The following is a 25,076-nucleotide window of genomic DNA, read 5'->3' as shown; positions in this document are numbered from 1 at the left end:
TTAGGGTTAGGTTTAGGGTTACTTTACAGCGCGCTTCTGTCGGTGCGCTTTTGTCGGCGCGCTTTAGGGCTAATTAGTCGCTCATTCGTCACGCGGTTTTGTCACCGCGCTTTAGACATCGCGGTTTAGTCAGGCGCGCTTTTGTTGTACGCGCATTTGTGGTGGAACCGACAGGGGAAGTGAACACCAACCCTGCCTACTATTATCCACATGTCTTGCTGAGGTGGCGCAGTGGGTAGAGTGCAGTACTGCAGGCCACTTCAGCTGACTGCTATCAGCAGTTCAGCGGTTCAAATCTCACTGGCTCAGGGTTGACTCAGCCTTCCATCCTTCCGAGGTGGGTAAAATGAGGACCCGGACTGTGGGGGCGATATGCTGACTCTGTAAACCGCTTAGAGAGGGCTGAAAGCCCTATGAACTGCTATTGCTATTATTACCAGCCAGTTTCCATCCTATTAAGAATCACAAGGACTAAAATCTGATTTTTAAGGAAAGGTTTGTTTCTATGACAGACATGCAGATGATTAGGCTCAACCCATCTCATCTCTAGATGAACCACATGTGGAAGCCCAGATGTTCAGGCGTTGATGGCAAACCTATTTGGAGGGGACACAGCCGAGAGAGAAGGACACACAGTTTTAGAAACGCTGCTTAAAATAAATTCTTAGCAAGGGAAAATTCGTTATCAAAAGCGGCTCTTCCCCACGTTGTTTTTCACCTCTCCCGTCTGCCACCAGAGAGCAACAATTTCATGTGACTGCTGGTGGCTCTTGCCAACACTCGGATCCCTTTTTGTGATCCCGAGAGATCTTCCGCCCTGGGAGATCTATTTGAGGATGACAGGCACGATCATCTTGGGGAAGGCGTAGTATCTGCAGTCAGCTGGAGGAGCCAGATCCATAACTCTGGTGTGGATGTTCTTGGTCTCAAAGCCGGACTCCACCAAAGGGGTAATTTGTGTTTCCTAAGGAAAAGTATGAAAAGGGAGATTTACCCTGGGTTCACACAACAAGCTAAGCCACAGTTTAAATAAACTCTCACTGGCTGAATCCACATGACCTCTTAAAGCAGGGAGGGCAGGGATGGGCTTCAAAAATTTTAGCAAGGGATTCTCTGCCCGGTTGCTGGGTGAGCTTGGCCATGGTGGGTGCGGCCTAGTCAGCCACACGCAGCACGGTGCGTGGAGGGAGTTGCTGCCCTCCCTGGGTTCCAGAGGCTTCCGTTGAGTCTCCGGGAGGGCGAAAACTGCCTCCTCAGGCGGAAACAGGCCTGTTTCTGGCGTTTCCGAACTTCTGCTAGGCCCATGTTTTGCCCTGAGCCTCCCCGCGCGCCCTGCATTTACCTGCATCCAAAACGGGCCGCGTGGGAACTTTTGGGAGGGGTGGGCGGGGCGAGGCCAGCCAGGAGTGGGATTTGCGGGTTCTCTGAACTGCACAGATTCTTAGCTAGAGGTTATCCCGAACCCCTGCGAACCCCCAGCAGCCCACCCCTGAGGGAGGGTCTACTTCTTACAATACAATACAATAGCAGAGTTGGGAGGGACCTTAGAGGTCTTCTAGTCCAACCCCCTGCCTAGGCAGGAAACCCTATACTGTTTCAGACAAATGGATATCCAACATCTTAAAAACTTCCAGTGTTGGAGCATTCACAACTTCTGGAGGCAACTTCTGTTCCATTGATTAATTGTTCTGACTGTCAGGAAATTTCTCCTCAGTTCTAAGTTGCTTCTCTCCTTGATTAGTTTCCACCCATTGCTTCTTGTTCTGCCCTCAGGTGCTTTGGCGAATAGTTTGACTCCCTCTTCTTTGTGGCAGCCCCTGAGATATTGGAAGACTGCTATCATGTCTCCCCTGGTCCTTCTTTTCATTAAACATTACACATATCCAGTTTCTGCAACCGTTCTTCATATGTTTTAGCCTCCAGTCCCTCATCATCTTTGTTGCTCTTCTCCGCACTCTTTCTAGAGTCTCCACATCTTTTCTACATCTTTTCTTCTTAAGCCAGTAGCATTTTCACAGATGCAATCCAAAAGAGAAGGGAGAGGGGCCTGTGAGGACTGTGTCCACCCTAATGCTGACCTGACTGAGGCCATTTTGAGGCTTCAGTGTTGCCTCATTGGAGCTGAGGGATAGGGAGGGGGGAGAATAGAGATAGCTGGGGTTTGTAGCCAAAACAAAATACTTTCTCCTGGGAACCAAGGACCAGGTAACCCGGGGGACTGCTGGATTGGACCATGTGACTATTTGCGGGGGGGGGGGGAGGAGGAAAACTTTTTTTTTTAATTAGCTGAAAACTGCGGGAACATTCAGAGTCGGTTTTCACATAATGGTGTGCCATTATGATATGTCCAATAAAACTAACCACTGAGCCGAGGTGGCACAGTGGCTAAAGTGCAGTACTGCAGACTACTTCAGCTGACTGCTAGCTGCAGCTCAGCAGATCGAATCCCGCCAGGCTCAAGGTTGACTCAGCCTCCCATCCTTCCGAGGTGGGTAAAATGAGGAGCCAGATTGTTGGGGGACAAGAGGCTGGCTCTGTAAACCGCTTAGAGGGGGCTGTAAAGCACAGTGAAGCGGTATGTAAGTCTAAGGGCTTTTGCTCTTGCTATTATTTAAGGAATTCACCTGCCTCGGAGTTCTGTTTGCTATGGGTGTATTGCTTGGAAGTTCCTGTCTTGGGAAGGATTTCTGTCAATAGGTAGGAACAGCAAAGAAGCTGCTTAGAAGAACCTCAATCTGTCTTTCTTGGTTTGGGGAGGCTGACCCTGCAGATAGTGGACAGGACTTCTCATGTTTCTCCTTCAAGCAAACCACCGCACATTCAGCAGGCTTTCTTGCAAGCCACACAGCAACACAGAGCTAATTGTGTGTCGTGGGGGTGAAGCTGCTGGGCTCGGGATGGGTTCTCCACCCAGTGAAGTCTCCTCCACCGCAGCCGTTCCCTTTCAGCTCTCACCTGGAACATCTTTTCGAGGTCCGAATACTTGCTCTTCATCAGGTCCCCCCAGGAAGTCAAGTTGCAATAGGTAAAGACCCCGCCTGGCTTCAGGAGGCGATGGGCATGAGCCTACAGGGAGAAAAGGGGGAGGGGTGTTTGGGAGGGGCAACGTTAGGCGCAAATAGCAATAGCAATTGTAGTTAGACTTATATACCGCTTCATAGGGCTTTCAGCCCTCTCTAAGCGGTTTACAGAGTCAGCATATTGCCCCCAACAACAATCCGGGTCCTCATTTTACCCACCTCGGAAGGATGGCAGGCTGAGTCAACCTTGAGCCAGTGAGATTTGAACAGCCGAACTGCAGAACTGCAGTCAGCTGAAGTAGCCTGCAGTGCTGCACTCTAATCACTGCGCCACCTCGGCTCTCGACAAAGAATCAGGAACACGCATTAAGCGTCAGTTAATGTTATGACTCCTTCCTATAGACAAGAATCGGGCCAACTGACGGTCAGCGCTAAATTGGTGCTAGATAAGAATTCAACAGAATTCAAGAGGGGTTGGATTTAGAGAGTTTGTGGGAATGGATTGACTCCAGGCTGATTCCTCTCTTGACTTTGCCTTCTGCTTGTTGTGATGACTCGTTGCAAGGCGCAGACATAACACCAGCAGCTGGCTGTTCAAACCGCCCCTTTATTGCTCCAAATTTCCCCGAACGCTCCCAAGTTTCTGGCAATTTTTTGTGTGCCAAACTGGCAGTAATGCTGGTAGCAACCCAACCCTGCCTCCCCGGCCCCCAGGAGCACTCTGCAGGCCTCCAAAACCCTCTGCATGCCCTGTTTTTTGTGAAAAACGGGGCATGCAGAGGGTGTGAGATGCCTGAAGAATGCTCCTGGCAGCTTGGGAGGGCAAAAACACCCCCGTTTTTGTGAAAACGGGCCCATTTTCACTTGGTTTTGCCCTCCCCAGCCCCCAGGAGCACTCTGCAGGCCTTCCAAACCCTCTGTATGTCCAATTTTGTGAAAAACAGGATGTGCGGTGCAGGGTTTTGGGAGACCAAAAATGCTGTATTCAGTGTATGAAACACACCCAGATTTTCACCCTCTTTTTTGGGGGGGTGGGAGGAAGAGATGCGCCTTATACTCCACAAAATACGGTATTTGAGTTTCCTCTTCAGGATCTGGCCTTCTAAAGAGCCGTCAGGGTTGATCTCCTCTAGGACTGACCGGCTGGATCGCCTTGCAGTCCAAGGGACTCAGAGCAGGAGTCTTCTCCAGCACCAGAGTTCAAAGGCCTCCATTCTTTGGCGCTCAGCCTTTCTTATGGTCCAACTTTCATCACAGTTATGGCCAGCATTTTGGCTCCCGGCCACATCTGGATAACAGTATGAAAGGGAAGTTGGCATCTGGGTGCACCCAGGGGGCAGAAATCAGAGAGTCGATATGGGAGGGAAGTGAACTTCTCTTCGATCAACGGCAAACTGAGTGCTGTGAATGAGGAGGAGGAGGCTGAAAAAATTTGCCATCGTGACCAGCAGCTTCACCAAGCAGGAGGGGTGTCCTACAGAGCTGTTGCACTACAGTGCCCACGAACCTTTGCCATTAGCCAGGCTAACTGGGATTTGTGGGATGATGGCAAGGTGCCAAGCATCTTGCCTCTCGATTCGGTGGTCCTACCCAGCCTTCCTAAACCTTTTGAAAAAACCCTTGAAATGATTTTCAAATTTCAAAGAACCCCCAAATAAAACTCACAAGACCCAGAAAAATGTCCCCATGTTAGATAGAATAGAATAGTAGCGTTTGAAGGGACCTTGGAGGTCTTCTAGTCCAACCCCTTGCCTAGGCAGGAAACCCTTCACCATTTCAGACAAATGGCTATCCAACATCTTCTTAAAAACTTCCAGGGTTGGGGTATTCACAACTTCTGGAGGGAAGCTGTTCCATTGATTAATTGTTCTAACTGTCAGGAAAGTTCTCCTTAGTTCTAGGTTGCTTCTCTCCTTGATTAGTTTCCACCCATTGCTTCTTGTCCTGCCCTCAGGTGCCTTGGAGAATAGTTTGACACCCTCTTCTTTGTGGCAACCATGGAGATATTGGAAGACTGCTATCATGTCTCCCCTGGTCCTTCTTTTCATTAAACTAGACATAACCAGTTCCTGCAACCGTTCTTCATATGTTTTAGCCTCCAGCCCCCTAATCATCTTTGTTGCTCTTCTCTGCACTCTTTCTAGAGTCTCCACATCTTTTCTACATCGTGGTGACCAAAACTGAATGCTGTATTCCAAGTGTGGAATTACCAAGGCATTATAAAGTGGTATTAACACTTCACGTGATCTTGATTCTATCCCTCTGTTTATGCAGCCTAGAACTGTGTTGGCTTTTTTGGCACACTTCTAACCTACGCCCATCCATGTTTTACAACCACAACAAAGCTAAGTAAACAGGCCCAGTGCTGCCCACAGCTGTGTCACAAACTCCGAAAATCAATTTTATTTTATTTTTTTTCAGTCACGATCTCTCGCAAACCCGCAGAGAAAGGCTGTTTTAGCTCCTCTCTTGGCCCCAAAAGAGACCCACATATTCCTTGTCTTCCTTAAAGCAGAAGGAGGGACACTCCAGTTAGCCTCTGCAAACAAGAGCCGGAAAGGAAGCAAGGACGCCCTCCAGACAGGCCGACTGATAAGACTGTAGCTGACTGTACTCAACTGGTCAGGCGCATCACATTCCTCCCTGGGGACAAAGTACAGGCTACGTCTTCCAGGGGGAAGCAAACAGGTGTTGTGGCCCGCCAGTGGAACTGGTGGCAGATTCGGACAGTGAGGAGGTTGGGGAGGAACCTGGGCCAGTCCTGGAGTCTGGGGAAGGCTCTAATGAGGGCTTTGCATTGGAGGCAGAGAGGGGGCCAGAGCAGAGGTGGGTTTCTACCAGTTCACACCGGTTTGGGGTAATTTGACCTAAGTCACAGAACCGGCAGCGAACCAGGCTGGCCACGCCCCCAAACCAGTTCTCTGCCTCCGTTGCCATTGCCGGCATGTTTTTTATTAATTTTGCATGGTCTTCGTGCATGAGTAGTTTACAATGAACTGCGCACACACGCACAGCGAAGCACGCGCAAAGTGAATCAGTACCAACGCCGGTAGAAACCCACCCCTGGGCCAGAGTCGTCTGACAGTTATCAGCTGCCTTTGGAGTTGGAGATCAGTGGGGCAGAAGAACAGGTGGAGCCTGTTCCCAGTGTGCGCATGCACAGAGCGGCCAGAGGAAGGGAGCAGCTAAGGAACAAGGGTCGATTTGGGAGTAAAGCCACAGGTGGACGGTGAATGGCCCCTCCCATAGGGAATAAAAGAGGAGCGAAAGGGGAGGGGAGTTTGCAGGAGACAATTAGTTCAATTCATTAGGGTGAAGGTCTGTTCCTGACTTCTTGCCAAGTAATTGCGGCTACTGAATGGCGTTTGGAAGATATCAACCTGGCAGCTCTCCAAGCCTGATGAAGGTCTGTAGTTGTGAAATCTCTTGGAAGACCTTTGGCCGGGACTTTGCTGGAGAGGAATTCCCTTTAACCTAAATAAAAGGGGTTTTATCAGGATGAGGAGTCGGCTTCGTGCTTTTGGGAAGCCTAAGTCAGAACAACAGGTTTGACCATTTGCTCCTTGGTACACAGCCACTATTGTAAATCTGAAAGGGGCCTGTTGCTATCTCCTTTTCTGGGAAAGGAGGGGGAAACCTCCAAACTGAAAAACAGATAAAAACTCATTCAAGGTGAGCTCACCTTTGGGTCTTTGGTGCTCTCTAAGCTTGGTGCTTTCCTTGCAAATGTTTCAGAGTTGTTATTCAGCAGGATCTGACCAGTTCTGGAGAACCGGTAGCGGAAATTTTGAGTAGTTCGGAGAACCGGCAAATGCCACCTCTGGCTGGCCACGCCCCCATCTAATCTCTGCCTCCCGAGTCCCAGCTGATCGGGAGGAAACGGGGATTTTACAGTATCCTTCTCCTGCCACGCCCACAGAACCGGTAGTAATATTTTTTGAATCCCACCCCTGAAATGTTTCCTTACTGAGCTGAGTATCCTGGAAAAATAACACTGCTTAATAGAGTGTATCCACTCTAAAAGGAGCAAGTTTTCTAAATTCCTCTTTTTTCTACCTTTCATGGAGCTTTCAGTAGCCTTAAAGTAGCTTTTCCCAGCCACAGGTCACCCCCCAGGTATGTTGCAACTACAATCCCCAGAATTCTCAGCCAGAGGAAGAGGGGTCAACTTTCAATGATGCCCGTCTCACCTTGATGAAGCCAAACTGATGGGTGTGCCAGGTGTCTTCTGACAAGGGGTACGTGTCGTAGAGAATCCCTGCATGTGAGAAGCAGATTTTTGGATCTCAAGAAAGAAATGCATTACGGCTATAATAATCATTTTTCGCTGTCCGGGAATGGGTGCTCCTTAAATGAACTTCTGGAGGTTTTCCTTCAACCCATGAGCCCCAAACACAGTGGCCAACAATCAGGACTCTTTCTTGTCTTCAGTAGAGTTTGGTTGTCAAATGTGCTGTCATGGATTGATTGATTGATTGATTGATTTACTAGGTCAAGTGCTCAAAAGCGCTTGTAATCCAGGGGTGGCTGACTATGGCAACTTTATGACCTGGTGGTTGGCTCAGGAATTCTGAAGTTGAAGTCCTCAGGTCATGGTTCCACCACAAAACCGCGGTTGACTAAAGTGCGCTCGACGAAACTGCGTACCTGACGTCATCACAGCGCGACGGAAAAAGCACGCTGTGAGCGGTAAAGCTAAAATTAACGCGTAAACCTAAACCTAACCCCCCCAAACCTAACCCTAAACCTAACCCTAACGCTAACCCTTAACCTAACCCTAACCCTAACCCTAACCCTAACCCTTACCTTTACGTGAATCGGCTTGCTTTAAAAGCGCTTTTTAAAGCGCCCTTTTTTCTCCGCGGTGGTTGTTGTCGCGCTGCTGATGACATCAGCGACGCGCTTTAATCGGGCGCGCTTTAGTGGCCCACGGTTTTGTCGTGCCACGCAGGTCATAACATTGCCATAGTTGCCCAGCCTGCCATAACCCCAGGGGATTCTGGGAGTTGAAGCAGTGGTGAAATCATCTGAATTCCGCTACCGGTTCGGTGAGTCTGCTACCGAGCGTGCGCTTTGCGCGCATGCGCACCTGAGGCCTAGCCGCGCAGCGTTAATAATGGAACATTTTCAAGCCTTTCCGGATCTGCAAAGATAAGTAGAACAGCGGGGTGGGGTGGGGGAGGGAAATCCACTGTGCAACTCTTTAGATTAGCTGGAAAGCAGGAAATCCGCCGATTCTATCTAATATACATCGCGCATCACAGCTGTTCATTGCCCAGCTGATCGTCGGAATTTTTTACTACCGGTTCAGGCGAACGGGTCCAAACCGATAGCATTTCACCCCTGAGTTGAAGTCCACAGGTTTTAAAGTTGGCATAGTTTCCTCCACTTGCCAAAGCCCCTGGGGATTCTGGGAGTTAAAGTCCACAGATCGTAAAGCTGCCATAGTCTCTCACGCCTGCCGTAACCCCAGGGGATGCTGGGAGTTGAAGTCCACAGGCTGTAAAATTGCCACATTTGCCCATCCCTGCTGTAACCCCAGGGGATTCTGGGAGTTGAAGTCCACAGGCTGTAAAATTGCCACATTTGCCCATCCCTGCTGTAACCCCAGGGGATGCTGGGAGTTGAAGTCCACAGGCTGTAAAATTGCCACATTTGCCCATCCCTGCTGTAACCCCAGGGGATTCTGGGAGTTGAAGTCCACAGGCCATAAAATTGCCAAATTTGCCCACCCCTGCTGTAACCCCAGGGGATTCTGGGAGTTGAAGTCCACAGGCTGTAAAATTGCCACATTTGCCCACCCCTGCTGTAACCCCAGAGAATTCTGGGAGTTGAAGTCCACAGGTTGCAAAGGTGCTAAAGATGGGGGAAACAATCACTCAGACAAACGGAAGCAACCCTGTTTCTTACCGTTAAAATGTTCATCCGGCAAGGTTGGCGCGACGTCTTCCCACAGCCCTTTTAATGGGACAACCTGGGGTGGGGTGGAAGAGATGGAGTGCAATCAGTGAAGAGGTAAGCCGTAATGCCGGAAAAACATGCTCATATTGCAGGACAAAAATGTTTTCGTAAAAAAGGGGGAAAAAAATGTTTGCAATGCAAGTAAACAAGGAAAACGAGCCCTTTCAGTCCATGGCCCTCAGCAATCAAAGCCTCAGATCTGGGCCCTCCCTGGCAGAAACACAACTCCTTCCAAAAACAGACAAAATCTGTCTTAAAAGATGGGGAGGAGATTCCCCTCGTTTGCCCCATTTTGTGGCAGGGCTGGAAGTCTGTTAGCCCTGTGAGGTAGTCCACAGAAGAAGCACCACCAGGAGTTCTAACTCTATCCTTACCGAAAGGTTGGGTTGAAAGAATTTGGCAAGTCTGAAAGTATTTTTATTTATTAGGTTTTTATCCTGTCTATTACTTTCTAAGCAACTTGAGGCAGCGGAAAACATACCTTCCTCCTCCTATTTTCCTCACAACAACAACCCTGTGAGGTGGTTGAAGTGGGGGAGAGAGAGAGATTGGTCAGAAGTCACTCAACTGTCTTTCGCGCCTAAGGCGGGACTGGAACTCACAATCTCCTGGTGATTGGCCCAAAGTCACCAGATGGCTTTCACGCCTAAGGCGGGACTGAAACTCACAGTCTCCTGGTGATTGGCCCAAAGACACCAGAAGGTTTTCACGCCTAAGGCGGGACTGAAACTCACAGTCTCCTGGTGATTGGCCCAAAGACACCAGAAGGTTTTCACGCCTAAGGCGGGACTGGAACTCACAGTCTCCTGGTGATTGGCCCAAAGACACCAGAAGGTTTTCACGCCTAAGGCGGGACTGAAACTCACAGTCTCCTGGTGATTGGCCCAAAGTCATCAGATGGCTTTCGCGCCTAAGGCGGGACTGGAACTCACAGTCTCCTGGTGATTGGCCCAAAGTCATCAGATGGCTTTCGCGCCTAAGGCGGGACTGGAACTCACAGTCTCCTGGTGATTGGCCCAAAGACACCAGAAGGTTTTCACGCCTAAGGCGGGACTGGAACTCATCATCTCCTGGTTTCTAGGCTGACACCTTAACCACTACACCAAACCAACTTCTCCCCTCCTGTTCTTTTACTGTCTGGAAAACTAAGGGGAAATCCCTTCTGAATTGCTTCCTATGCCCTCCCTAATACCTGTTTTTTACCTGTTTTTTACCTCCTTATCAAGTCTGCTACACTCCCTCCTGTCTCCCAGGGATATTCTCACCTGCCATTATCCTCACCCTCTAATCAGAGTTGCCCAGTTTACAGCCACCTTATGGACTCGGTTATATCACTTCCCTTCCCCATTCACGGCTCTTGGGCTCCTTCTCCCCTTTCCCATCATGCCTTGTGATGGGACCCTGAAAACGATCTGCATGATATCGTCTCCGTGAATTGTATGATGACATCAGGGGTGAAATGCTACCGGTTCTGACCGGTTGGCTAGAACCAGTAGCAAAAAAATGCTAAGGTTCGCCCGAACCAGTAGTAAAAAAAAAAAAACTTTAAAAAGGGTTCTGACGATTGCGCGGATCAGCTGTGAGCCGCATGATCGTCGGACTCTCTTTGTTTCACTTTTTAAAGCATTTTTACTACCTATTCGTTGGAACTGGTAGTAAAAAGAAAACTTTAAAAAATGAAAAAATGAAAAAAAAATTCCAACCATCACACGGATTAGCTGTGAGCCGCGCCATCGTCGGACCCTCTTTATTTAACTTTTTAAAGCATTTTTTTACTACCTATTCATCCGATCCGGCAGGGAAAAAAATGCTTTAAAGAGTGGGGAAAAAGTTGACCATGCCCACCAGGTCACATGACCCCCACCCTCACCAAGCCACACCCACAGAACCGGTGCCCAAAAAAAAAAAAAGATTTCACCACTGGATGACATCATATGCAGGCGTGCTGTGTGATCGCTTTCCTGCCAGGCATTCCTTGTGCCCTCTCTCACCAGGCCCCCTTTGCCCCAACCGAGGTGGCGCAGTGGTTAAATGCAGCACTGCAGGCTACTTCAGCTGACTGCAATTCTGCAGTTCGGCTGTTCAAATCTCACCGGCTCAAGGTTGACTCAGCCTTCCATCCTTCCGAGATGGGTGAAATGAGGACCCAGACTGTGGGGGCGATATGCTGACTCTGTAAACTGCTTAGAGAGGGCTGAAAGCCCTATGAAGCGGTATATAAGTCTAACTGCTATTGCTATGGCTAACCTTGTGAGGCTGTGTTTTCGCCCACTCCTGCAGCCTCTGGAAGACTCCTTCGTTGCATTCGATGATCCAGTGCTCCTGGATGTCAGACTCTTCGATTTTGCTGGCAGCAATGGCCATGCCAAAACCAACCTCCAGCACCCGACCTCCTGAAAGGAAGATTTGATTGATTGATTGATTGATTGATTGACTGATTGATTGATTGAATTTATATGCTGCCTCTCTTGCTCGATCTGGTTAGCTAAGTTGCTGTGAGAGCCACCAAAATGATCTTGGAGAACGCTATGCCTCAGAAGATTACAAAAAGACGATTTCTCTCAGGAAATGAAGAAAAGGTTAGAAAGAAACTCAAGATGGCCCCGCCTTGATTCTCTTTGGCACAAAAGGGAGAAAACAGGAAAATTCAGTCCGTTTCAGAATTTGATTACGAGAGGCTCTGTCCATAAAGTAAATTTTTTGTCTTTCTTGAGGAATTTGTTTCTTATCCTAAAAACAAAAGCCTTAAGTATATCAGATCAGGTTAATTCCTAAAGAAGAAGCAGAGATCGGCATCCTAGACCGGCAGAAGTGACAAATAATTTATCTCTTATGTCCAGAAAAACATACATTCTTGCTTTCTGCAGTATAAGCACCTATTGTGGGACAGGGGCTGAACCATTTCCTGCATTACTCCATTACAGGTAGTCCTCGTTCTTACGACCACAATTTAGAGCCCAAACGTTATGTGGCTAAGTGGGACATTTGTTAAGTGGGTTTTGCTCCATTTCACAACCTTTCTCGTCACAGTCGTTAAGTGACGCACGGTGGTGGATTGTTAGGTGGGTTGTGGGTTTGTTAAGTGTATCTGGTTTCCCCACTGGTTTTGATTTCATTCATTCATTCATTCGTTCATTAAATTTATAGGCCGCCCAATCCCGGGGGACTCCGGACGGCTTACAACGAAAGAAGAAAAAAAGAAAAGCAAAATAAATAAAGAAATAATTAAAATTCACAACACACATACACTCTAACCAGGGCTGGACCTTAACACTAAGGTCAACAGCCCCAGGCCTGCCGGAACAGCCAGGTTTTAACGGCTTTCCTGAAGGCCATGAGAGTGGGTAAGGTCCGGATCTCTGGGGGTAGCTGATTCCACAGGATCGGAGCAGCCACAGAGAAGGCTCTCCTCCGGGGACCCACCAGCCGACACTGTCCGGCTGACGGTATCCGAAGGAGGCTCACCCGGTGGGATCTTATCGGCCGTAGGGAGGTGTGTGGCAGTAGGCGGTCTCGCAGATAGGCTGGTCCTAAGCCATGTACGGCTTTAAAGGTGATAATCAACAGAATGTCGCAAAAGGGGGAATAAGTATCAGTATAAGTGTAATCTTTATTGCCATTGTACTTAAATACAACGAAATTGGTTTTAACCTCACTGGTGCAAAATTATAACAGAAACGAAAAAGGAAAGAAAAAGAAGAAAAATTATCGTGTGCATGGAGTGATTGTGGTTGTATTTAAAAGTCTCACAGCCCCAGGATAGAAACTATCTTTAAACATGTTTGTTCGGCTGGCTCTACTTCGATGTCTTCTGCCCGATGGTCAAAGTGCAAAGAGACACTGACCAGGGTGTGAATCATCTCTGAGTATTTTCCTTGCTCTGCTAAAGCAGCGGGACCTGGCGATGTCACCCAGTGGTGTCAGAGGGCAGCCAATGGTTTCTCGTGCTGAATTGATCCCTCTCTGTACGGCCTTCCTCTCCGCAGCTGTTAAACCAGCCTACCATTCTGTAATGCACTATGTGAGGACATTTTCTATGGTGGACCAATAGAAAGAGGTCATCAGCCGTTGTTCCACGGCTGATTTCTTTTGCAGGGCTCTTGAGGAAATGAAGTCTCTGTTGGGCCTTGCCAATCACCAGTGATAAGTGATCCCGGGAGACTGCAGGCATCGTAAGTGTGAGTCAGTTCCCAAGCGACTCAACTTGGATCGTGACTTGACCATGGGAGATGCTGCGACCGTCGTAAGTGTGAAGAATGGTCACCAGTCGCTCTTTTTTTTCCCCCCCGTGATGTTGCCACTTTGAAGAGTCAGTAAATGAACCGTTGCAAGTTGAGGGCTGTCTGTACTTCAAACACACACACACACACACACACACACACCACACACACTTTTCTGGAATCCCTGTGGAACTGTCTCCTTCTCAGGCTTCTGTGCTTGGCCCAAGTCGCTATTTTGCAGACAGCTGTTGCCCTGCAAATGCTGGCTGGGGAATTCTGGGAGTTGAAGTCTGGACATCTTCAAGTTGCCAAGGTTGAGAAACACTGGTCTAACAGGTTCTCCACTCTCCTCCCCCCCCCAGCATAACCAACCCCCCCAACTCACCCCTCCCTCCTCAATGGATGCTCACACCCATCAGAGTCACATTCCTGGTTGTTCCCCTTGACTGCACCGCAGAGGAGATAAGAATAGCTCTGTGGTTGGATGAAAGGTCCCTTTGGAATGGCTGGGGGTGGGGTGGGGGGTGGGGCGTTCCAGGGGTCTCGCCCTTTGCTGACAGCTGCAGGCTGAGGCCCAAGATAAGGGCTGCTCCCTTGAGCAGTGGCAAAGGTCTCTTCCAACCTCCAGGGCAACAGCTGCTTGCAAAATAGCGACTTGGGCCAAGGACAGAAGCCTGAGAAGAGATTCCAGAAAAGTGTGTGTGGTGTGTGTGTGTTTGAAGTACAGACAGCCCTCAACTTGCAACGGTTCATTTACTGACTCTTCAAAGTGGCAACATCACTGGGGGGGAAAAAAGAGCGACTGGTGACCATTCTTCACACTTACGACGGTCGCAGCATCCCCCATGGTCAAGTCACGATCCAAGTTGAGTCGCTTGGGAAATGACTCAAGTGTATGGTCTTTGTAGTGTCCTGGGGTCATGTGATCACCTTCTGTGACTTCCTGGCACCTATTCTCCAAAGCACCTGAGGGCAGGGCAAGAAGCAATGGACGGAGACTAATCAAGGAGAGAAGCAACTTAGAACTAAGGAGGAATTTCCTGACAGTGACGACAATTAACCAGTGGAACAGAAGTTGCCTCCAGAAGTTGTGAATGCTGCAACACTGGAAGTCTTTAAGAAGATGTTGGACAGACATTTGTCTGAAAGGGTATAAGGCCACGATGACGAGTCTCTGGCAAATGTGCCACTGGTGGCACACGGAGGCCTCTCTGCTGGCACATGAGCCATCACCCCATCCCAGCTCCACCGCGCATGTGTGTGTGCCTCCCGCCGGCCAGCTGATTATCGGCTCTCTGCCACATGTGGGAGACACACATGCATGTGCAGGGTTGCACATACATGCGCAGGGATGGGGATTGTGCACACATGTGCAGGGCATTGTGTGCGCATGTGCGGAGGGGTGGGGGGAGCACACACCTCATTTTTGGGCCCAGGAGGCTTCAGGGAGGCCTGCTAGGCCCAAAACGGGGTGCAGGGTGGGGAATGCCGCATGCACGGGGGAGCATGGGAGTCATGCGCACATGTGCAGTAGGGCAGTGTATGCGGGGGTGTTGTGCGCACATTGCATTGTGGGTGTGGGCACACGCACTGTCTCCGCGCACGGACACTCTTGGCACATGAGGACAAAAATGCTCGCCTTCACTGGCGTAAGGTTTCCTGCCTGAGCAGGGGGTTGGACTAGAAGACCTCCAAGGTCCCTCCTAATCAATCCGGGGAAGCCATATCCATTTTAAAAGTATCCTGCTAATTTAACAAGTGCAGAAACGGGGCCAAACCTCACTTTGCCAAAGTTTCGCTTAGCAATGGAAATTTCGGTCTCGGTTTTGGTCGTAAGTCGAGGCCTACCTGCATGGAGGCTGCAGAACACGTCCCGGGGGGGGGGGGTTGACCTTACCCTGTGAAGCAGCCACGCTGGCCAAGGCGTGCATGTAGGGGGTTTCCCAACGCTCCATCACCGGCTTCCCCATGATTTCCAAGTGAGTATCTTCTGGATTGTAGCCCGCAGTGGCTTCCTTCCAAGAAGGCTTACAATTCTCCCCTTCCAGAAAGAGGGGACAAGCCATGTCGGAAGGTCTAAGGGGCTCCTGGAAGGGCAGAGAAGGTTGGGAGAGGCCGACGGAGCTCCAGGAACCTGGAACGGGAGTTGCTGGGCTCCTGCTTAGCTTGAAATAGTCGAGGGGGTGGAGCAAAGGGGGAACGCTGAGTAAGCAAAGAGGAGTTAAGGGAAGGAGGGGGAAGTTTGCAATTCCCACTTGGGAGCAGGGCAGGAGAAGGGGACATCTCCTGGAGAAAGTGAACAATTGCAGATAGTCAGGCTTAAATGCCAACAAAAGTGCGTCTACTTAAGGCTCTGCTTTTCCCAGTTGCAATGGATGGCTGTGAAAGTTGGACCATAAGGAAGGCTGAGCGCCAAAGAATGGAGGCCTTTGAACTCTGGTGCTGGAGAAGACTCCTGCTCTGAGTCCCTTGGACTGCAAGGCCATCCAACCGGTCAGTCCTAGAGGAGATCAACCCTGACTGCTCTTTAGAAGGCCAGATCCTGAAGAGGAAACTCAAGTACTTTGGCCACCTGATGAGAAGGAAGGACTCCCTGGAGAAGAGACTCATGCTAGGGAAGATGGCGGGCAAAAGAAGAAGGAGGGGACGGCAGAGAATGAGGTGGCTGGATGGAGTCATGGAAGCAGCAGGTGTGAGCTTAAATGGACTCTGGAGGATGGTAGAAGACAGGAAGGCCTGGAGGAACATTGTCCATGGGGTCGCGATGGGTCGGACACAACTTTGCAATGAAGGAGGAGGAGGAGGAGGAGGAGGAGGAGGAGGAGGAGGAGGAGGAGGAGGAGGAGGAGGAGGAGGAGAAGAAGAAGAAGAAGAAGAAGAAGAAGAAGAAGAAGAAGAAGAAGAAGAAGAAGAAGAACAACAACAACAACAACAACAACAACAAAAACAACTACAACAACAACTACAACTACAACAACAACTACAGGTTAAAATGGCTCTTGCTATTGAATGGGATAATGCAGAAGAACAGAATATCAGAGTAGGAAGAGACCTTGGAAGTCTTTTAGTCCAAGCAGGGGACCCTATATACCATTTCAGACAAATGAAATTGGCTGCCAAAAAAAGCCAATGCAGTCCTAGGCTGCATTAACAAAAGGACAGAATCAAGATCATGTGTTGATACAACCACTTTGTAATGCCTTGGTAAGGCCACACTTGGACTACCGAATCCAGCTTTGGTCTCCACAATGCAAAAAAAAAGATGTGGAGACTCTAGAAAGAAGAAGGCAGAGAAGAGCAACAAAGAGGATTAGGGGCCTGGAGGCTAAAACATATGAAGAACGGTTGCAGGAACAGGGCATGTCTAGTTTAATGAAAAGAAGGTCTAGGGGAGACATGATAGCAGTCTTCCAATATCTCAGTGGTTGCCACAAAGAAGAGGGAGTCCAACTATTCTCCAAGGCACCTGAGGATAGAACAAGAAGCAATGGGTGGAAACTAATCAAGGAGAGAAGCAACTTAGACTTGAGGAGAAATTTCCTGATAGTTAGAACAGTTAATCAGTGGAACAGACGTTGTGAATTCTCCAACACTGGACGTTTTTAAGAACAGGTTGGGCAACCATTTGTCTGAAGTTGGTGTAGGGTTTCCTGCCCGAGCAGGGGGCTGGACTAGAAGACCTCCAAGGTTCCTTCCAACTCTATTATTCTCTCTGTGTGTTTTTTTAAGCCTCCAGTGATGGAGCACCCACAATCTCTGTAGGCAAGCTGTTCCACTGATTAATTGTTCTAACTGTCAGGAAATTTCTCCTTAGTTCTAGGTTGCTCCTCTCCAGTGGTGAAATTCAAGTTTTTTTACTACTGGTTCTGTGGGCGTGGCTTGGTGGGTGTGATGTGGTTTTGTGAGTGTGGTGTGGCTTGGTGGGCGTGGCTTAGTGGGCGTGGCAGGGGAAGGATACTGCAAAATCCCCATTCCCTCCCCACTCTGGGGCCAGCCAGAGGTGGCATTTGCTGGTTCTCCGAACTACTCAAAATTTCCACTCCCAGTTCTCCAGAACCTGTCAGAACCCTGCTGAATTTCACCCCTGCTTCTCTCCTTGCTTAGTTTCCATCCATCGGTTCTTGTCCAGAACATTTGGGAAAAAGCTGAAGCCACTAAGGTTGGACTATTTTTTTTAATAATGGGGATTTAAAAATGGGGATGGAGAACAGGGGAAAGTCATCTAAGCCTTTGTGCTGCTAATAACTTTTTTAAAGCTTTAACTTTTCAAGTCCAACCGAACCAGTTGGATGAATTTGAGCCAGTCACTCTCTCTCCCAGCCAGGGCCGGGATTTCCAGGTTCGTCAAACTGGGCAGATCCTTAGCTAGAGGATCGCCCAAACCCGTGCGAACCCGCATCAGCCCCCACCTCCCTGAACTGCAGTGATTTGCTTAATGACAGTGGCAAGAAAGGTCATAATAGGGGGCAAAACTCACTTAGCAACTGTCTTGCTTAACAACAGAGATTCCGGGGCTCAGTTATGGTCAGAAGTTAAGGACCATCTGTAGGAGGAGGAAAGAGGTAAGTTCACCACTCTAAGTTACTTATAGCAATAGCAGTTAGACTTATATACCACTTCATAGGACTTTCAGCCCTCTCTAAGTAGTTTACAGAGTCTGGGTCCTCATTTCACCCACCTCGGAAGGATGGAAGGCTGAGTCAACCTTGAGCCGGTGAGATTAGAACCACCGAACTGCAGATAACAGTCAGCTGAAGTGGCCTGCAGTACTGCACCCTAACCCCTGCGCCACCTCAGCTCTTCTTATTTTTACTTATACAGTAATGTTGTTAAAGGCACCAGGTTAGAAACTGGGAGACCATGAATTCTAGTTCGGTCTTAAGCAAGAATACAGCTGGGGCTTTGGGGGCAAGTTCCATTCGCTCAGCTGTGGGAAGAAGGAGACAGTGACAAACCATTTCCGGGGGGGGGGGGGGAAACGTTGGCAAGAAAATTGCAGGGATTTGTCCAGGCAGTTGCCAGGTGTAAAGATTGACTTGAAAGCAGGTAGATACAAGCCATAAAAAACAACTCAGCATGGTGGTTAAGGCTCCGGATTAGACACAGGGAAACTCCTTGTCCTGCCTTAGGCATGAAAGCCGGCTGGGTGACTTTGGGCCAGTCCCTTTCTCTCAGCCCCAGAAAGAAGAAAGATGAGAAGGAAAAACCACTTTTGGAAATCCTGCCAAGATTTTACCAGAAACCTATATAGTAAAGAAAAATATATATTTGATTATTCATGTAATAAGAGAAGCCAGGATTGTCTTTGCATAACACTGGAAAAGTGAAGAAATTCCTACGGATGAGAATGTGATCAGGAAAATATTAAGAATGTGCAGAAATGAATAGGTTAACACTTGCAATGAAAGAGAAGGAGCAAACTGAATATTATAGTATACAGCAGTGATGACTAACCTTTTTGTCCTCGTGTGCCGAAAGTTCGTGTGTGCGTGAGACCGCGTGTGTGCGTGTGTCCACACCCAAAATGCCATGCGTGCATGATACTCCCGCATGCACTGCCCTCCTACACATGCACGCATGCCTCCTGCGTTCCCCCCACGCATGCACATTTTGGGCCTAGCAGTCCTCCCTGAAGCCTCTTGGGACCAAAAACGGGGTGCATGCTCCCCCCCACCCGTGCATGCACACACAATGCCCCGCACATGCGCGCACAACCCCCGCCTCCTGTGCATGCATGTGGGAGCCCCCATGCATGCACGCGCATCTCCCACATGCGTGTAAGAGAGCCGATAATTAGCTGGCTGACGGGAGGCATGTACGCACGCACAGTGGAGCTGGCCTGGGGCGACGGCTTGCGTGCCGGCAGAGGGCTCCACGTGCCACCTGTGCCATAGGTTCACCATCGGTTCACCATCACAGGTATATGGGAACTATTCTACCGATGGTTAGAGAGCAAATATGAAAGTTAGAAATGAAAGGAGATTAGTGAAATACAGAAAATGTATTAATACCAAGCGAAATAATAAGAAAGATGCCAAAATAGACAAATTAACAAAAGAAATCCAGGGAAAAGAAGAAACAGAATTCTACCAGATACGGGATAAATGGTATTGGTGGATGGAGGAAAGAAACAAGAATCAATGAAAGAAGCCAATAAAACCCAAAGATAGTAGTTAAGGAGAATTAATATATCTTATCCGTTATCAGCGAAGCCAGGGTGAAAGGTATCTATTGGATTTTTACAATCTAATTGTAAATTAGATAAGAGACTGTGGCCTAATGGCTAAGATGTCTGCCTAGTATGTAATATAGCCCAGGTTCAAATCCCAGTAAGGGTATGGCTAGCTGATGAGACCTAAATAGCTTGAAATAGATCTATACTAGTCTCCCTTTATTTATTTATCAGCACAAATACAACAAAATGTAACAAAAAGGCAACAGTAAAAATATTGGGTTTCTGCCTGGATGGTCTCTTGTGACGAGCCGAAGGACAGAGAATGGAAGTAGTGATCTTCCTCCCATATTTGGGCATACCGGGGGTTGTAAAAATCTAATAGATACCTTTCACCCTGGCTTGGCTGATAACGGATAAGAGCCTGTGGCCTAATGGCTAAGATGTCTGCCTAGTATGTAATATAGCCCAGGTTCAAATCCCAGTAAGGGTATGGCTAGCTGATGAGAGCTAAATAGCTTGAAATAGATCTATACTAGTCTCCCTTTATTTATCAGCACAAATAAAACACACACACACACACACACACACACACACACACACACACAGAGTATATATACATATATATGTTTTCGTAGATTTTCACGGTTACAGATATGCGGCTTTAAGTGTATTTGGGTCTTTTCCTGTGTGAGATTGAGAGTATCTTGTGCCTGTGCGAGCAAAGCGTGATCGGAGTTGCCGTCCCTCTGATCACGCTTTGCTCGCACAGGCATGAGGCCGAAGACACCAGCCTGAAGGTGACGAGTGGGACCTCATCGAAACGTCGCCAAGATACTCTCAATCTCACACGGGAAAAGACCCAAATACACCAAAACCTGCATGCATGCATGCATACATACATACATACATACATGCACTCAAGAGAGTTTAAATGTACTAGAGGTAATCACCCAATATAACAGATAGATGAGTAAAATAAGAGGGTTAAAAATGGTGAAATGCAAATGAAATATACTAGAAGGGGAAATAACATAAGGAGACTTGTATCGATTGGCAATTGCTATTAGAAAGAACAGGAAGTTCCTGTCCGTACTGTATTATGTAAATGTAGTGTATGTCTTGTGTTTTGTGTGTGTGTGTGTATTTTGTATGTTTGTAAATAAATAAACATATATATTGTTTAAAAAGAAAATGTATTAATAGAATTAAATAATTTAAGAAGAGGGTTGTTATAGTGTCAGATATGTTGTGTATATCAGCATTAAGTCACGAGCAGATAAATAATGAGGATGGTTGTAAATTTTAATTGTTATTGCACAAGATATTTGTACCCAGAGGACACACTGTTTAATGGAAGATGGATTGTTTGTATTAAAAAAAATTTTTTAAAAAGGAAATCCTGCCAAGAAACCTGCAAGCACTCAAGCAGGTGCTTTAGGAGTCAATAATGATTCAAAAGGACTAAAAAATAAAATAGTAAATAAAAGCAACAACAGCAGAAGGTCTCTGGAGGTGAGGATGCTCCTTTGGTGGAGATATTTAAAGCAGAGCTGGATACCCAGCAATTGGGGGGAATTACAGAAGTGGATTTCCTGCAGTGGCAAGTTGGAAGGTGGACTAGATTAATTTCTATGGAGATTCTTAGCCATCCAGATCATGGTTGTCCCAAAGGTGCTTTTTCAAGAGCCAACTGGACTTTCCTTGTTTTTCCTTGAAGACGTTTCGCTTCGCATCCAAGAAGCTTCTTCAGTTCTGACTGGATGGTGGGGAATGAAAGGATTTATGCTCCTTGCAGACAGCAAGATGAAGAGCCACCTATGTCACAATTGAACAGCCCTTCCTCAACAGAGGGGGAGGGATAAGACATCATCTATCTCCAGTATACAACAGAGTCCTTTCAACAGTTCCAATTTGTACCACTCAGGTGACCCTGAGGACACAGATAAACCTCCAGGTGGCCTCAACAACTCTCTAAAAAGGATGCAAATGACCAGCTGTCTGCAAGGAGTATAAATCCTTCCATTCCCCACTATCCAGTCAGATCTGAAGAAGCTTCTTAGATGAGAAGCAAAATGTCTTCAAACTGTCTTGAAAAAAAAGAAAACAGAAAGTTCAGTTGCCTCGTAAAGAAGCACCTTTTAGACTAGATTAATATTTTTTTTCAATCTTGGCAACTTTCAGATGCGTGAACTTCAACTCCCAGAGTTCTTTACCAGCATGCTGGAGAATGAAGTACACACATCTTAAAAGTTGCCAAATTCGAAAAACACTTGGACTAGATGATCTCCAAGGTCGCTTCAAGGTTCCTTTATAGTATACCAAATCTGACTAATCTCAGCCTTGCCCAGGATGTCTGGCAGAAACTTTTGAGGTTTCAATTTGGATTCTTGAGATGATAAAGAGCTGAGGCACAAACATTTTTTGTGGCGAGATCAGTGGTGGGATTCAGCCAGTTCGCACCACTTCGGGAGAACCGGTTGTTAACTTTCTGAGCAATTTGGTTAACTGGCTGTTGGGAAAAAATCATTAGGGCAGAGAAGCGGTTGTTAAATTATTTGAATCCCTGGATGTTCTTTCATTCATCTATACAGAGTCCTCGACATAACTATTCATTTATTGTATTGTATTGTATTTGGTTTATTTGTATGCCGCCCTTCTCCAGGAGGGACTCAGGGCGGCGAACAACTCAGGGGGAAAGGGGACATAAACAACAGTACACATAATTAAAATACACGAAAATCACACAGCCATACCAGTCGAGAGGGGAGGGGAACTCATCAACCCCAGGCCTGCCGGCACAGCCAGGTTTTGACGGCTTTCCGGAAGGCCTGGAGAGAGGTGAGGGTCCGGATCTCCGCGGGGAGTTCATTCCAAAGGGCCGGAGCTGCTACAGAGAAGGCCCTCCCCCGGGTAGTAGCCAGACGGGTAGTAGCCAGATACTATTTAGTGACCAAAGTTGCAATGGCACTGAAAAAAGAGACTCAAGACCATTTTTCACATCCTCACTGCAGCATCTCTATGGCCATACAATCAAAATTCAGGAGTTTGGCAACTGGCGTGAATTTATGATGGTTGCAGTGCCCGAGGGTCATGGGATCACTATTTGTAACCTTCCCAATTGGCTTCCTACAAGCAAAGTCAATGGGGGAAGCCAGATTTGCTTAATGACAGAATGATTCACTGAACAACTGCCATGATTCACTTAAACTGTTGCAAGAAAGGTTGTAAAATGGGATGGAACTCATTTAGCAACTGTCTGGAATGGAAATTTCGGACTTTACATTGAGGACTACCTGTAAATTAAATACCCTCTAAGTATGAGTATGGCCTTCAGGACATCACAGAAAACTTCCTTACGACATCTACGCTCTTGGTCTGTTTATTTACACAGATGGCATTCGAAACAAAACCATTATTCTGATGAACCGAATCTTTGGCTTGGAAACCTGTTTTGAAGTCTATGGAAAGATGAATAAATTGTGTCTCTGTCTCTGCAAAATGAACAGCTCAGGCAGTTTAACTGCACAACCCCAAGGCTCATGGGGGTTGTGTGAATCCAGAAAACGGAATCCAATAAAACCATGTTGGTTAATCTTGCTTGTACAAAACTCCAGATGCTCACAGGCTCATCTTACACCAAAAATATTAGCAGAATTTTGTTTTTCAATTTCAATTATTTGGAACAGCGTACAACTTGCAATGATACCTTTAACATCATCAAATAGCTCGCCTATCTCACATCCTTTTTTAAAAATATATTTTTATTGTTTACACATAAATATATTGAATACAGTGTAATTGTCCTGGCATTTCACTTGCCATGAAACAAAGGTAAAAAACAAAATAACATATATATTATTTTAAACAAGTGCTAATGTTGTACAGTAATTTCTGACCATTATATTCTAGTGTATCAACTTATCTATCATTCTAATACATACATAATGTCTCTTTCCTTGCCAACCTAACCTGATTCTTTCACATTTCCATTTCTACCTTGTGTTTCTAACCATTGATAGAAACTATCCCATGTAACAGTATTCTGTATTTCCTTTATCTTTTATTTTTAGCGTTAAGTCTGTCCATTTCCGTGCAGACTAGTATCTTCTTTATCATCTCCTCTTCTAAAGGGGTGTTTTTGGTCTTCCACTGCTGCACATACTCAATTCTTGCTGCGGTCAAGATATATTGTCCCTTTATCATAAAACCATCTGACATAATACCTGGTAAAAATAATTCTGGCTTAAACTCTGTATGTTGTCTTGTCATTTTTTTTCCCAACCACCTATGCATTGGTATGCAATATTAGCAGAATTTAATTTCATTCCTCTCTACACGAACCTCTTGAGGGGGGGGACTACAGGTCCCATCCTCCACACTACCTGGAAGCCACCACCAGGTTAAGATTATTGTAAAAGATTAGCACACTAGTTTGAAAACTGTTCTTATGTTAATAGCGGTAGAATGAAAATATGTTATTGCTGTTTTCGTAACTTTAGGTTGTATTGTGTTTTTTAAAAAAAAAATCATATCGATGGGTTTCACAGCTAGGGCAGCATACGAATCATCCATAATACTTTTTTCTCTAATAAACCAAATCATATCTTGGCACACAGAGACGCAGAATCGAACCCACAATTTCTTTCTTCAACGGACTACATTTCCCAAACGGCTAAAGACAAACTTCCGGAACCGAACACGCTCAAGCGATCCACTTCCTTTAAAAAAAACACACACACACACACACAACCACCACCCCAATCCAAGAAAGAACAGTACAGTAACTACATCCCCCATCATACCCTTTATTTTCTAAAACGGAAGTCGAACCGCGGGCACCACTCTACCCGCTCCTAACAAAGCGAATAGTCCCCCACCCAGACGGTCCTGTGCATGGGCTTCCCTCCTTTTCCCCGCCTCCTCCTATCCTCCCGCCCACCTTCCACTACCGGAAACCCCGTTAAGCAGCCAATGATATTCTTGGCGGCTGTTGGGAGGGGAGGGAGCGGTGGGGGGGGCGGGGAGAAGAGAGAGAGAAAGAGAGTCTCGCGACTCTACCGCGCAGGCGTATAACCCGGCTTCTTCTTGCAGCGGCGGTTGGTGGCGGCAGGAGACTTTGGAAAGGAGATTGGGCGGGGGAGGGGGAGGGGGAGAGGGAAGGTAAGGCGGCGCGTGCTTGCTTGCTTGCGCAGGCGCGCGACGGCGGCGGCGGCTCGCTGGCTGACTGTCGCCGGGCCTCTCTAGTGTGAGGTAAAGCTGAAGAAGGCGGCAGCGAGGACAACGGCGGCGGCGGCGCCTGGGATCTCTTGAGGGCGCCTGTGGGCAGGCGGTGAACTTCCCCAAGGGGAAGAAGCGGCGTTAGGAGCCGCCACCCCGTCTCGTCGCGGCGCCGCCGGAGAAAGAGAAAGAAGAAGAAGAGCAGCAGCGGCGGAGGGGCAGCTGACCGGGCCTACCCCCTTCCCCCTCCCCAGGCCATTTAGCCCCCGTCGCCGCCATGAATAGCGTCGGGGGCGCCGACGAGATCGGGTGAGGCCCTGAAGGCGAACGAGATGTGGGGAGGGGGCACGTGAGGGGAAAACGGCAGGGTCACGTGGGCAGCGAAGGTTCCCCCCCGTCTCACGTGGAGACCCCCACCCCAAAGAGAGTCACCGTCGAGAGGGCGAGGGGTGGGGAGAAAGACCCCCTTTCAGGGCATGGAGC

The 25,076-nt window shown here is 47.8% G+C and overlaps 2 protein-coding genes across 3 annotated transcripts in view; one reads left to right on the top strand and one right to left on the bottom strand.

Moving 5' to 3' along the window:
• Positions 1 to 479: 479 nt before the first annotated feature.
• GAMT (guanidinoacetate N-methyltransferase) lies at positions 480 to 15,349 on the bottom strand. The gene is made up of 6 exons (XM_087703285.1): positions 15,099 to 15,349; positions 11,229 to 11,374; positions 8,931 to 8,994; positions 7,211 to 7,278; positions 2,956 to 3,066; positions 480 to 964 (listed from the first exon to the last, which is right to left on the bottom strand). Exons 1-6 carry the CDS (start codon positions 15,265 to 15,267, stop codon positions 827 to 829), a joined length of 696 nt encoding a protein of 231 aa, XP_087559411.1. The 5' UTR covers positions 15,268 to 15,349; the 3' UTR covers positions 480 to 826.
• Positions 15,350 to 24,548: 9,199 nt separating this feature from the next.
• DAZAP1 (DAZ associated protein 1) overlaps positions 24,549 to 25,076 on the top strand; it is a 63,380-nt gene continuing 62,852 nt past the window's right edge. The window contains exon 1 of one of the 2 annotated variants that reach the window (XM_014063264.2): positions 24,549 to 24,902. In XM_014063264.2, the coding sequence (XP_013918739.1) occupies positions 24,871 to 24,902 (32 nt within the window). In that variant the 5' untranslated portion in view covers positions 24,549 to 24,870. The remainder of the gene's footprint in view (positions 24,903 to 25,076) is intronic. The other variant, XM_014063262.2, reaches the window with a different exon arrangement.

Source organism: Thamnophis sirtalis, unplaced genomic scaffold (genome assembly GCF_051295495.1).
Source record: "Thamnophis sirtalis isolate CommonGarterSnake01/CBP01778 unplaced genomic scaffold, rThaSir2_p1.2 scaffold_1, whole genome shotgun sequence".
NCBI classification, from domain to species: domain Eukaryota; kingdom Metazoa; phylum Chordata; class Lepidosauria; order Squamata; family Natricidae; genus Thamnophis; species Thamnophis sirtalis.
Note: the sequence above shows the minus strand (reverse complement) of the source record. Positions and strands in the feature narration are given on the sequence as shown.

What these genes read in the sequence shown, in the direction of transcription:
- GAMT (XM_087703285.1), bottom strand. Translation starts at nt 15,267, where the DNA reads ATGGCTTGTCCCCTCTTTCTGGAAGGGGAGAATTGTAAGCCTTCTTGG. An exon ending in ATCAGTTTGGCTTCATCAAG is followed by an intron (nt 3,067 to 7,210) that starts GTGAGACGGGCA and finishes TTCTCCCTGTAG; the next exon opens with GCTCATGCCCATCGCCTCCT. An exon ending in ACCTCGAAAAGATGTTCCAG is followed by an intron (nt 965 to 2,955) that starts GTGAGAGCTGAA and finishes ACTTTTCCTTAG; the next exon opens with GAAACACAAATTACCCCTTT.